The sequence below is a fragment of the Epinephelus lanceolatus genome, chromosome 23 (genome assembly GCF_041903045.1).
Source record: "Epinephelus lanceolatus isolate andai-2023 chromosome 23, ASM4190304v1, whole genome shotgun sequence".
Lineage (NCBI taxonomy): Eukaryota > Metazoa > Chordata > Actinopteri > Perciformes > Serranidae > Epinephelus > Epinephelus lanceolatus.
The window spans coordinates 3,077,501-3,092,332 of NC_135756.1; the positions used below are offsets into that span (position 1 = coordinate 3,077,501).

Genomic DNA, 14,832 nt, shown 5'->3' on the forward strand with positions numbered 1-14,832 from the left:
ATTAGATACCTCTTTTATTAATGAACTAGTAATTTCATCATGGCCAGCAGAGGTATTTTTTAGATTTTTAATAATCTCTTTTATTTCATTTATTTGTGGTGGCTCAAATTGCAACTTACATGAGTATTGTTTTTCTGAAAAATCTAAAGGATTACCCAAACTATTGTTAGTTTTGCTAGAAAGAGACACACCCACATCTGCAAAAAAACTATTACGGCCACATGCGATGTCATATGGATCAGTGAATGATTTATCTCCATTTTGAAACTGAGAGACTGAAACCGATGAGGTTTTCTTTCTTTTATGTAGTAATTGATTAATAATATTCCATGTAGATTTTATATCATTTGTTGATTCTTTGAAAAATATGTTTTTTTTTGCTGAGAGTAAAATATGCACAAATTTGTTTTTATATGTTTTATATTCTTTAGAATTTAAAGGAGTTGGATTTAGAATATATTTTTTGTATAATTTATTTTTTGTCAAGGAAGATTTTTTAAGGCCTGGCGTAAACCACGGTTTATGAAGATCACCATTCCTCTTTTTTGTTGTCTTTTTAAGAGGAAAACACTGGTTGAATAAACTATCAAATAAATTCATAAAATTTGAATAAGCTAATTCAGTATCTTTCTCATGAAGAACATTATCCCATGAGACATTTGCCATCTCAAACCTGAAATTGTCCATATTTTTCTTATTGTATACTCTGTAGTAATAAATGTCAGATATTTTATTTGTTTTATGATTTTTTTTTTCACCATGTTCACCCAGTTTCATGCAGATCGCTCAAACTTCCTAGGAAGAGATCCATTTGAAGTGTTTTTCAAAAAATTCTAAATGGTGGAAAATCTATATAAGCGGAAGTTATGGGTTCTTGAGGCAAATGTGTTCCTCATGAGGAGAGGCATCTCTGTGCAAAGTTTCATGTCTCTACCACATACGGGGCATGAGATATGCCCATTCAAAGTTTGACATTTCAATGGGTTGCTATAGCGCCCCCCTTTGGCCAATTGATGTAATATTGCTTCATTGGCATCCTCCCATGACCCTCTACCACTGTGCCAAATTTCACATGGATTGACCAAGTCAGTGAGGAGACAAACATGGAACAGACACACACACACACACACACACACACACACACAGTTTTCGTCATTATATAGTAAGATAAAATGAATGTTAGTTTTAAACTCACTCTGTAACTGACTGCCTCACACTTCCCCTCCATCTGCTCCTCCTGGTTGCACAGACAGGAGTCAGGGATGTTGTCCTCCCAGTCCTTGTAACTAAACAGACCGCAGCAGTGCAGCTAAAACACCAGAGAAGAAGAAACAGGGGGGTTATTAATCCTGCCTCTCTCACAGGCAAGAAATGATGCGAGTCAAGGGAGCCAGCACTAGCTGTCAGACATTTCTCATGTTCTAATGATGAAAAAGACACAATCATTTAATTACTTCAATGTATTGAGTCCAAAAAAATGTAAATAAATAGATTGTGGTGGTATCAAATGTTAGTAAATGACATTAAGTTCGTTTTATTATTTCTTAAAAATAGTTTAGGCACGTTTATTTTTTACTGCTAATATCTGCACAGCTTTGTCATGTAAGCGTAGGGCCGAACCTCCAGTTCCCCTGTTTGACACCGTTAGCTCTGTTTATGGAGTTAGCACTGTTAGCTATTAGCTGACTGGATTTGATTCATCTTCTTTTTGAGAAATAAATGTAGGAACTACAGATTAAATTGAATATGATCCGTCACCCTGATGATAAATCAGTTCCTCTTTCTTTGGTTTTTCAGTTAAAGGACACGCGTGATCCTTCAGATGAAAAACGGGCATACCGTTTTTCATCTGAAGGATCAAGCGTGTCCGTTCAGATTTCCTCTTTATAAACACGAAGTGATGATTAATGAAAGCTGCTGTGATGAACAACGCTGACTTGTGCAGATATCTGTAGTTGTTTGCATGTCAGTAAAATCATCCACTCCTCCCTCACTGCAGTTTTCAGACTTTTCTGCCCGACGACACACCTTGTTAACTATATTAGCGCCGCTGCTAACGGTGCTAACTTTGAGCTTCGTAAAAGGGTTTTGTGGCTCCAAATTAAGCTCACTCATCACGGTCACCTGCGGTCAGACCGGAGCGTGGGCAACATGTTTCAGGAACAAAGCCGTCACACCACCACAGGTCAGGACGGCATCATCGACAGTTATCACTAAAGAGCAGTGCTGCTAATCAGCTCCCAGTGCCAGTGTTAACCTATAGACTGACAGCAACAACAATGCACTTTTACTGTTACTATATACCCTGCACCAGGTGTGTGTGTGTGTGTGTGTGTGTGTGTCTCACCTCTTTCTGCTGGTGCTCAACCACGGCCTTCACCTCTTCTGAAGCCTGGTCCAGAGGCAGGCTATTGTGAGCGTCTACCTCCATGATGTGCACCAGCTGCAAACACACACAGTAATTATTGGTACGTTTCATTAATTCAACATGTAAAGACTGAAGAGTCTGAACAGCTCGATGAACATCAACAACTCATCATCAACACTCAGCTCATGTAGAAGAGACTGTCCTCAGTGCGGTCGTTTTACTTTTATTAACCTCACACACACACACAAAGTTTTTTTCCTGTTGTGATTATAGTTCAGGTCGTTCAGCTCTGAACACGCTGAGCTATTATGCAGTAGAGAAAAAGCGTGGAGTCGACAGTAGAAGCATCAGGGTCGTTACCTCGGGACGGGCAGCAGCAGCGAAGACACCAGATGGGAGCATCAGCAGAGTTCCAATAACCATGCACACCAGGAACTGTGGATAAAAACAGGGAAAGACCGTCAGCACACAAGTTTTTAAGGAAGGAAAATGAGTCATGATGGTGTTTCTGCAGGTCGAATGGAGCTGTACGCTTTGTTAGAAAATCTGACAGTCTATGTTTCAGCTAGTCTTTGAACTCACCACGATCAGAGACACTTTGCTCTCCCTGTGGGCCCCGTAGGCTCCCAGGATGGCGATCACCATGGTGATGGCGCCCACGACATAGAGGCCGAGAAAGCCAGATGTCCAACCCTCCAGCTGCAGGCAGAGGAAGAGATTCACAGGTTAATCTTTTGTTTGTTTGTTTTTTAAAACACCAAACTATTTTGTAAATTCCACGTGTGAACAGTGTTTGTTCTTACTTGTTGTTCTACATGATCATTCGTGAGGACCTGGAATATCAGAGCGACCACGATGATGAGACCGCCAATAATCTGAAAGAAAGAAAAAAGCAGAGTTTGATCAGAACAACAACAAAAGTTAAGTCACAGTGTGTTAATGTGGTGACGGAATAATTGGGAAAATGACGGAGAAAATTCACAGTAACACCCCCTCAAGTTGGAACAACTCGGAAAGTCGCTGTAACGACTTGCCGACCTTGACTTCTTGTACTCAGAAACATGACGAATAGAGGTCAATGTTTGGTTGCTGGTGAGACATTCTTTATTAACTCACATACCAACCTCACTGGACTCACGTGCTGACGTATTGCGGTAAGCGAGTTGTGTCATTTCCGGTGTTTCTGTGACAGTGTCTCTGTACTGCTCTGGTGAATTCTGCTAGCCTGCTTTCTCACCTCAGTTGCTTTAACGCTGCTTTAACGTCTACTTCAAGTCTTAACCCACACTGGTTCTGTTTAAGCACTTATAGCTCTCCTTCTTTCTACGACTTTCTCGCTAATCTCTTAGCTGTTGTTTGCACGCTCTTAGCCTTGTTAGCTACTTTAGCTTAGCCATGGCTTCTCCTTCTCCTGCTCTTTCTTGCTCGGTGTGCCAAATGTTCAGTTATGCCTCTGCCTCCTTTAGCGACAGTGGTAATTGTAATATGTGTAGCTTATTTGCTGCGTTGGAGGCGAGGCTTAGTGAATTAGAAGCGCGGCTCCGCACCATGGAAAACCATTCAAAAGCTGCAGTAGTTAGCCAGCCCCCTGTAGCCGGTGCGGAGCCACATAGCATAGCCTTAGCCTCTGCTAACTGTCCTCCGGTAACTCCCGTTCAGCCGGGAGGTTGGGTTACGGTTCGCCAGAAGCACAGCTCCAAGCAGAAGCCCACGGTTCACCACCAGCCTGTTCACGTTTCCAACCGCTTTTCCCCACTCAGCGACACACCCGCTGAGGATAAAACTCTGGTTATTGGCAGCTCTATTCTGAGGAACGTGAAGTTAGCAACACCAGCGGCCATAGTCAAATGTATCCCTGGGGCCAGAGCGGGCGACATTGAATCAAATTTAAAACTGCTGGCTAAAGCTAAACGTAGATTCAGTAAGATTGTTATTCACGTCGGCGGCAATGACACCCGGTTACGCCAATCGGAGGTCACTAAAATTAATATTGCCTCGGTGTGTCAATATGCAAAAACGATGTCGGACTCCGTAGTTTTCTCTGGACCCCTCCCAAATCTGACCAGTGATGACATGTTTAGCCGCATGTCATCATTTAACCGCTGGCTGTCCAGGTGGTGTCCAGCAAACGATGTGGGTTTTGTTAATAATTGGCAAACTTTCTGGGGAAAACCTGGTCTTATTAGGAGAGACGGCATTCACCCCACTTTGGATGGATCTGCTCTCATTTCTAGGAACCTGGCAAATTTTATTAGTAATTTAAATCCCTGACAACCCAGAGTTGAGACCAGGACAGAGAGTTGCAGTCCTAAACGCCTCTCTGAGCTTCTAGTTCAGTTACCCAGCCATAGTTTTCATAGTTTTATACAAACGGTGTCTGTCCCCCGACCACCTAAATTATTTAAATCTAAAATTAAACAAAGAGGAGTTGTGCATAACAACCTCATAAAAATTAAAACCTCTTCTGTGACAGAAAGACAAAACAGGAGAATTAAATGCGGACTGTTAAATATCAGGTCTCTATCGTCTAAAGCAGTGTTAGTAAACGAATTAATATCAGATAATCATATTGATTTACTCAGTCTCACTGAAACCTGGCTGTGTCAAGATGAATATGTTAGTCTAAATGAGTCCACTCCTCCCAGTCATAATAATACCCACATTCCTCGAGGCAGCGGCCGAGGAGGGGGAGTTGCAGCCATTTTTAACTCTAGTCTGTTAATCAGCCCTAAACCTAAACTAGATTATAATTCATTTGAAAGCCTCGTTCTTAGTCTTTTACATCCGACCTGGAAAACCTCGCAGCCACTTTTATTTGTTATAGTGTACCGTGCTCCTGGCCCGTATTCTGAATTTGTATCTGAATTCTCAGAGTTTTTATCCAGTTTAGTTCTTAAATCACATAAAGTTATTATTGTAGGCGATTTTAACATTCATGTCGACGTTGATAATGACTCCCTGGCTACCGCGTTTATCTCATTAATAGACTCCATTGGCTTCAGTCAGGGTGTACATGAACCCACTCACTGTTTTAACCATACCCTCGATCTAGTTCTGACGTATGGAATTGAAATTGATAACCTAAAAGTCTTTCCACAGAATCCCTTGCTATCAGATCATTATCTGATTACTTTTGATTTCTTTTTACTCGATTACACGCCACTTAGCAACAGTTACTATACTAGATGTTTATCAGATAGTGCTGTCACAAAATTTAAGGAAAAGATTACTTCGTCGTTAAATTCAATACCAATACCTTCAGTAACAGAGGTTTCCCGTGCCGACTTTAACCTCTCCCAAATTGATCATTTTGTTGATAGCGCTGTAGGCTCGCTGCGAACAACGCTCGACTCTGTAGCTCCTCTTAAAAAGAAGTTAACAAAGCAAAGAAAGTTTGCTCCTTGGTATAACTCTCAAACCCGTAGGTTAAAACAAATATCGCGAAAATTTGAAAGGAATTGGCGATTAACCAAACTGGAAGAATCTCGTTTAATCTGGACAGACAGTCTCAAAACTTATAAGAGGGGCCTCCGCAATGCCAGAGCAAACTATTACTCAGCATTAATAGAAGAAAACAAGAACAACCCCAGGTTTCTTTTCAGCACTGTAGCCAGGCTGACTGAGAGTCAAAGCTCTATTGAGCCTTGTATTCCTTTAGCCCTTAGCAGTAATGATTTTATGAGCTTTTTTAATGACAAAATTCTAACTATTAGAGGCAAAATTCATGACCTCCTGCCCTCAGATGGTAGGCCTACCTATCTAACCTCAAACACAGCTGTAGAATCTAATATATATTTAGATTGCTTCTCCCCAATTTCTCTTCAAGAATTGACCGCAGTGATTTCTTCATCTAAATCATCAACGTGTCTCTTAGACCCCATCCCAACTAGGCTACTTAAGGAGGTCTTTCCTTTAGTTAACACTCATATATTAGATATGATCAATATATCCCTATTAACAGGCTATGTACCACAGTCTTTTAAGGTAGCTGTAATTAAACCTCTCCTAAAAAAGCCCACCCTGGATCCAGAGGTGTTAGCCAACTATAGACCAATATCTAATCTTCCCTTTATGTCAAAGATCCTTGAGAAAGTAGTCGCAGACCAGCTGTGTGATTTTCTCCAGGATAATAATTTATTTGAGGAATTTCAGTCAGGATTTAGAGTGCATCATAGCACTGAGACAGCTCTAGTTAAAATTACAAATGACCTTCTGATTGCTTCAGACAAAGGACTCGTCTCTGTTCTTGTTTTATTAGATCTTAGTGCGGCGTTTGACACAATTGACCATCAAATTCTACTGCAGAGACTGGATCACTTAATTGGCCTAAAAGGTTCAGCACTAAGCTGGTTTAAATCTTATTTATCTGATCGTTTTCAATTTGTTGACGTTCGTAATGAATCATCCTTACGTACCAAAGTTTGTTTTGGAGTTCCGCAAGGTTCTGTACTCGGACCAATCCTATTTACTCTATATATGCTTCCTTTAGGTAACATCATTAGAAATCACTCTATAAACTTCCATTGTTATGCGGATGATACACAGTTGTATTTATCGATGAAGCCAGAAGAAAGTAATCAATTAACTAAACTCCATAACTGCCTTAAAGACATAAAAAATTGGATGAGCACCAATTTCCTGATGTTAAATTCAGACAAAACTGAAGTTATTGTTCTTGGCCCCAAACAACTCAGAGACTCTTTATCTGATGACATAGTTTCTCTAGATGGCATTGCTCTGGCCTCTAGCACTACCGTAAGAAACCTCGGAGTAATATTTGATCAAGATTTGTCTTTTAATTCTCATTTAAAGCAAACCTCACGGACTGCATTTTTTCATCTGCGTAATATTGTGAAAATTAGGCCTATCCTGACCCGAAAAGATGCAGAAAAATTGGTCCACGCTTTTGTTACCTCAAGGCTGGATTACTGTAACTCTCTATTATCAGGTAGCTCTAGTAAGTCCTTAAAAACTCTCCAGCTAATTCAGAATGCAGCAGCACGTGTACTAACAGGAACTAAGAAACGAGATCATATTTTTCCTGTTTTAGCTTCTCTGCACTGGCTCCCTGTAAAATCCAGAATTGAATTTAAAATCCTACTGTTAACTTATAAAGCTCTAAATGGTCAAGCTCCGTCATATCTTAGAGAGCTCATAGTGCCATATTATCCCACCAGAACACTGCGCTCTGAGAACGCAGGGTTACTCGTGGTCCCTAAAGTCTCCAAAAGCAGATCAGGAGCCAGAGCCTTCAGCTATCAGGCTCCTCTCCTGTGGAATCATCTTCCTGTTACGGTCCGGGAGGCAGACACCGTCTCCACATTTAAGACTAGACTTAAGACTTTCCTCTTTGATAAAGCTTATAGTTAGGGCTGGCTCAGGCTTGCCCTGTACCAGCCCCTAGTTAGGCTGACTTAGGCCTAGTCTGCCGGAGGACCCCCTATAATACACCGGGCTCCCTCTCTCTCCCTCTCTCTCTCTCTCTCTCTCTCTCTCTCTCTCTCTCTCTCTCTCTCTCTCTCACTCTCATCCTATTACTGCATCTTGCTAACTCGGCCATTCTGGATGTCACTAACTCGGCTTCTTCTCCGGAGCCTTTGTGCTCCACTGTCTCTCAGATTAACTCATACCGCAGCGGTGCCTGGACAGCGTGACGTGTGTGGTTGTGCTGCTGCCGTGGTCCTGCCAGATGCCTCCTGCTGCTGCTGCCATCATTAGTCATTAGTCATACTTCTACTGTTATTATACACATATGACTATTGTCACACAAGTATACTGTCTGATACTAATACATACTTTCAACATATTGTACCACAGTAGCCAGAACTATAACTATAATATTATTACTTTCATTAATGTTGTTGTAAGCTACTGTCATTACCTGCATCTCTCTCTCTCTCTCTCTCTCTCTCTCTGTCTCATTGTGTCATATGGATTACTGTTAATTTATTATGCTGATCTGTTCTGTACGACATCTATTGCACGTCTGTCCGTCCTGGAAGAGGGATCCCTCCTCAGTTGCTCTTCCTGAGGTTTCTACCGTTTTTTTTTTCCCCGTTAAAGGGGTTTTTTTTGGGGAGTTTTTCCTGATCAGCTGTGAGGGTCATAAGGACAGAGGGATGTCGTATGCTGTAAAGCCCTGTGAGGCAAATTGTGATTTGTGATGTTGGGCTTTATAAATAAAATTGAATTGAATTGAATTGAATAATACATATCAAGTTTTTGAGGTGATGAGGCAGTGGTGGGAACAAGTCATTGTTTTGTAAGTCACGAGTAAGGCCCAATCTCAAAACCCCCCTTGTCCACTACCCCTTGGCCCTCGAAATGAAGCAACGAGGGGTAGGAGTTGAAATCTTTCCCTAGGAATTGGGACACTACTCACTATGTCACCGCGTCGGTTACGTTCACGCATACGTAACTATTTTAAACAGGAAGCTGTGAGCCATCTACATTTCCAACCGGCATCTACAATGGAGTCTCATTCATCCTACCGATCACGTTTGCCGCATTCATCATGTTTCGCTTGATGAACGACAGGGGACTTCTGCTAGTTAGCTAGCTAGCTAACATTACGAGGCAGCATAGTTATACTAGCTGGCGTGTTATCGTAATGTGAAAAGTCCGACAATTTTGCAGAACAGGAGAGATGACAGACGCCAGATTGTGCGAGATAGTGAGATAGCTAGCTAGCTAGCTAACAAGCAATCTGATGACGGTAACGTTAGCTATGTATGAACTTTTTTCCCCATCTCTTGCTCGGTGGTAGCCATGGCGATGGTTACCCCTCGCTGGCAAATCAGCATCTGAAATCCCTCGCTCCGAAGGGACACCACTACCCCTCGCGGGAACGCGCAAATGTAGGGGTAGGGCTAAGGAGGGGGTACTGGGACGGGCCCAGAGTCTCGTCTTTACAGAGTGACTCTGGGAACAGATGGAGCAGCAGAGCGCCAGCCGCAGTGAAAGTGAAACTTTAATGTTCATCACACTGGGTCCAAAAGTTTGCTTTCACTCGCCTCTGCAGCAGCTGCTCCTCTCATCCATCAATCTGATCTGATCAGCTCTGATTGGATCGACTGATCAATGATCCTCCCTGCGATTCAAACTCCACAAACTGCTGCTGAGGAAAAAAAGAGCTCAGAGTTCCTGTTGAAAGACCTGCCAAAAAAAAAAAAAAAAAATCCTCAAGTTTGCGTTTCAAGTCCCAAACGAGTCGCTCTCTACCTCCTCTGATTTACTTTTTCTCTGAACAAAAGACTACAAACATATTAAAGTATCCAGCAATGCTTAAAAAGAACGCAATAAAGCTTGGAAAGGTATTTATGCTAAAAACAAACAAAGATTTAAAAGAATCCACAACTTCATTTCCTACATTAATCAGCAAATAAACTACGTAAACACTGCAGTAAATTTAAAAACACTACATTTCATGAATAATACAGAAATGGCCAAATCGTGTTGATTTAACTTAATTTTAATGAAACATTTCGACTTAATTTGCCCACAACAATCGGTTTGTTGAGCTGAAGTTTAACATAAATTAGCACCCAAACACGGTTGGTTATGTTATTTATAACATTATATCTGAGCACACCTGCTCATTTATGACTCATTTAAGTATTAAACTACATGTAAGTTGCTATAATTAGTGTTTAAAAGTTGTCTTTAACCCGAGCACTACGCACTTTTTATTCCCAGATATCAGAGTGAACCAGGAGATCAAAGGCCACCATTTTGACTCACCGCAAAGACCATGTTGAAGATGGTGAAGATGCAACTGAGGCAGCTGTTTACAGGTGAAGATCCAGCAATGTTTCAGACACACTGAAGCTCCGACTGCGGTGAAGTGAAACGATGAAGGAGCGGGAGGGTGAGCTGGTTATAGCTGACAGGGAGAGGAGGGCGGTGTCTTCCAGTGGACGGAGGAGATTTTCACAAAACTTCCCATTATCAAGAGCTGCTCCTGATGGCGACATCCAAAGACAGTTCTTAGAATTGTGACGTTTTATTTTGAGGTTTAAGAGTTTGTTAGTCAGAGGGGGAAATGGTGGAGACACAAAGAGAAATATTCTCCAAACACTGGATGACAGTGAGTTAATAACAGGACTCATATGTGTGGTGGATGACATCAGGGATACGAACTGATTTCCCATCTACAGCCAGAACACCAGAAATAAAATTAACACAACACTAAGATACTTGGAAATAAAATAATAAAATGGAAACAAAATAATAACCTACCATCCTGTAAGAAGCTCTCAGGTATGGAAGTCCATTTCTGCCAATGTGATAAAACAAAATTCTGCAAATCATTATGAGAAATAACGAGACTCTTTCCTCTCAAAACAACGACTTTGTTTTTTAACATAATGAGAAACTTTCTACAAAACGAGGTAGTGTCTAAAACAATGAATTTGCTTTTCTAAATAATCAGCAATTATCAAAACATGATGACTTAGTTCTTCAAAAAAGGGCTAGTCTTAGCATAATGAGAAACTTTCTAAAAATAAAAAGAGTTAGTATCTCAAAGTTCGCATGTTGCGGACATTTACGGCTGTTATTTATTTATTTTTTTTGAGTTAGCTGCTAACTGCTATCTGCTGCTTTTCAAATCTGACATGGTGGGACGCACATATAACTCGTCGTCAAGACATAACAACTGTGCCGCCCATGATCCCGTCCAGTTGGCTGTCCCTTTTATCCACCTAATTCCTTGCGTGAATTATGGATCAACATCCGGCCGCGGAAGCGAAACCGGTGATTTCCAAGTTTGTTTACAGTACTCTAATAAAGCAGGGAACACACCACCTGTTACAGCTCAAACAGGATCATGTGATCATACCTCTGCCATCTCTGACAGCCATCTCAAAGCAACCGAGCACACTAGCAATTAGCTCGCCTTGCTCTGTTAGAATATTTACGTTAACATGTCCCAAGCTAGCTTAAGGTAACATCTGCTCCCTCTAAAGATGATTCATGATTTCTGACGACTTATTAAGAGACACTAACACATAATTCAGTATTAACTCTAGAGTGAATAAACGTGATGTGTCCCAGCTAATCCTCCGCTCGTCTGTGTTAACCATGCAGTTTACATGTTTTTATAACTTCTGATTTATTAAAAACTGTTTTGAGCGAAACATGAAGCTGAATTTAGCAGCAGACTTCAGTCACAGTCATATAAATACCTTCATGTGTTTATATGATATAAAGGACGTACGGTAAATCAGTGACACATTCTCAGCCCTGATGACTAAATACATATTTCACAGTTTATTTTCTAATGTAGGTTGAGACTGAAGTCAGACGGGGAAAGACAGGGATATCATGTACTGATGCTGAGTGACGCACCTGTCAGTCTACGTGTCATTATCTTCTGATAATTCTGATTTAATACTTTTTCGCTATGTCTGGTGAAACTCTTGTGGTTTTATTTCTCATATCAACGGTAACCATGGCAACAGGAACAATCCCTTTTTGTCCTGGTCACATGTTCAACACACAGTTGCTGAAGACAAACATTTAACTCAGACTGGTTGTTAGTCGTTACAAACACGGACAGTGCGACAGGTACCAGAGCTCTACAAAGACATTTTAGAAAATGCTGAGTAGACTGTTGCTGTTTGATTATTCTACATTCCACATCTGGAGACGTGCAGAATCTTCGTGGACCAAACTACTCCTCGTCCTGCGTCCTTGCAAAAGTTACAGGTCGACGTAGTTGCATCTGTTTTTTTCAAGCGTCGCAGGTCAACAGCATGTGATCTAGAGGGCTAAATATAATGACAAAGAGCAAAGTGAACCTTGAGCGCTTTGTGTTCTCAAGGCACAGGTCAAGTGAACCGCACCTTGGACTTGAAGCGAACTGATCTCAGACCACCTCCTGATATCTTTTCAAAACAGCCTCCAAAGCTGTTTGATTTTTTTCCCTTTTACTGTGACGTAATGTCATTTTGTGAAATTTTTGTGCTCATTTGTGTAACCAAGTAGTTCTTGTGCCTAAACCTTGCCAGACCTTTACCATGAAACACTTATTTTGTAACAATGAAAAATGAGATTTCGGAACAATGGGACTTCTTAACAATGGGTTTAATATGGTCGGAACAATGGGCTGTCGAAACATTGAGATTTCGGAACAATGGGCTGTCGAAACATTGAGATTTCGGAACAATGGGATGTCGGAATTATGAGCGGGCCCCGTGGCTGTGGCATCGGACGTTTTACTAGGTTTCTCTCCTTGCACACATGGTCACTGTCAGTTTGTCCATCACACAACTTGTCTTTTATCGACAGTGGCAGTGGTTGGCCAAATCACTGCCTATTGTAAGTCAAGGAGAGGCCTGGGTTTGATGAATTTAAATATAAGAAGCTTATTACAAAATCATAAAATGGATCACATTGGTGTTTTAAGGACATCTGCTCTGCCTTTACAGTCGCATTGCTGCATCGGGACACCTTTTTGAAACCACTATAAGTCAGCTGAATCGTACCCCCGAACTTCAGGATAATCTGAGTGATGCCTCCTCACCAAGCTTCAGTTTGTCCTCTTTTAGTCTCCAGGAAGTTACTAATGCTCTTCTTATCAGCTGGTGCAGATAGTTTAGATGCTTTCTTTCTTAAACGTTCTGCGCCACTTATTGCAGAATGTATAACTCATATTTTCAACCTGACCATCTCCACTGGAACTATGTCCTTCCCTTACATAAAGGAGACGATAAAACCGATATAAATAGCTATTGCCATATTTCCAAATTACGTTGCCTGGCTAAAAATGTAGGAGTCCCTGGTAAATAATCAACTTAGATCATATCTCTCTTTGTTTTCTGTACTCACTCCCTATCCGTCTGGTTTTAGGCCTAAGCACAGCACCACATCTGCATCCTCCCTGGTTCTAAGTGACGTTACACCAGCCCTGGATAGCAAAATGTCTCGTGCTGCTCTGTTTATAAACTTGTCTAAGGCGTTCGACACAGTTGACCATTTGTTACTTCTAAAGAAATTATCTTGTATTTGTTTTGATTCTGTCGGTTGCCTGTGGTTTGAAAACTACCTCTCCAATAGACTGCAATGCGTAAAGATGGGTGATATTCATTCTAATTTTTGGAATATTACTAAAAGTGTCCCACAGGGCTCAGTGTTAGGGCCAATATTGTTTTCAGTTTACATAAATGATATTTATGCTTTAATCAGAACTGAACTCTGAGGAATATCATTCCCTTACAGTGCACCTTATACTTGGAATAATCTACAAAAGATCTTAAACTTAGACACTCTGCCGCCCTTATGGCGGTTTAGTGCCTTATTTCTGATCTTGTTTTAATTGAGTGTAAATGTTTTTAACGATACATCTACACTGTAGCATGTTTATCACCCTGTATTTCTACTTTTAGAGCCCATTTATTGCTCGTGTTGTTTGTTGGTTTGTATGATCTCATTTTTGTTTTAATTGATATGCACGATTGTTCTTTGTTTGCCGATTAATTGTTTTAATGTCTTTGTTCATGCTCGGCATCGTTGAAAATGAGGGTCTCCCTCAATTTCTTGAGTCTTAAATAAAGGTTTGAATAAATGAATTTATAGTGTACCCGGCAGGTACAGCAGGAATCAGTAGGTTTGGATCTGAGAGACAGGAAGTCAGTTTTCATTGAAAACTTTAATATTTCAGCTTCTTCATCTTCGAGGTGACTGTGCGGTTCTTCATTTAAATTAATGAATGACTTTATTTTCATCAAAAAAATATAAACAAAAAACAAACAAAACATCCTCAGACGTGTTGAAAAAGGACCAGGAAGAAGTGTACACTTATATAATCTTCCCCCTTCTCAGTATTCATGTCTCATTTAAAAAGGAAATTGTCAACTCACTATTCCAAACTTATTTGCAGCCATCAAGACAGATAAACAAAAAAACAGTCTTAGATTTAAATAAATAATAAACCAACCCCTCTCCCTCTGTATACCTCGTAAATATACTGAGTCTGTACATCTTTTTAAATCGCTCTATAGTTGTGTTTCTCTTCAACTCTTCATCTAACCCACTCCATAATTTTACCACACCCTGAAACACACTTTGCAAGGTTGTACCAACAAAATGTTTCCTCTTACATTACACCCTCTCCTCGTCACAAAACATTTTTGAATATTGCCAGTAAGTTGATTATTTCTTGCTTTGTAGATTATTTGTACTGTTTTAAATTCAACCAAGTCCCCACATTTCAATGCATGTGACTTTAAAAACAGAGTTCGTGTGTTCTCTATGTCAAACATATGTACAATCCTAATGGGTTTCTTTAGTAATATGTGTCATGTATATAAATTGCTTTTATGGGTGTTACTCCACACAGTTATTAGGTATTTAAATCAGTTAAATTGAAATATTTTGTTCAAACAGTTGATAGAAAAGCTTCAGTTGACAGCTCATACTTTAAATTTAATCACAGTCAGGGATGTCATTGTGTTAGAGATACA

The 14,832-nt window shown here is 40.5% G+C and overlaps 1 protein-coding gene across 2 annotated transcripts in view; it reads right to left on the reverse strand.

Moving 5' to 3' along the window:
- The window catches only part of LOC117249216 (tetraspanin-8-like), a 32,926-nt gene that overhangs the window by 5,785 nt on the left and 12,309 nt on the right, over positions 1–14,832 (reverse strand). Inside the window, exons 2-6 of one of the 2 annotated variants that reach the window (XM_078165247.1) lie at positions 3,172–3,243; positions 2,951–3,067; positions 2,729–2,803; positions 2,348–2,443; positions 1,196–1,309 (exon numbers count right to left, since the gene is read on the reverse strand). In XM_078165247.1, coding sequence (XP_078021373.1) covers positions 1,196–1,309; positions 2,348–2,443; positions 2,729–2,803; positions 2,951–3,067; positions 3,172–3,243 — 474 coding nt within the window. The remainder of the gene's footprint in view (positions 1–1,195; positions 1,310–2,347; positions 2,444–2,728; positions 2,804–2,950; positions 3,068–3,171; positions 3,244–14,832) is intronic. The other variant, XM_078165246.1, reaches the window with a different exon arrangement.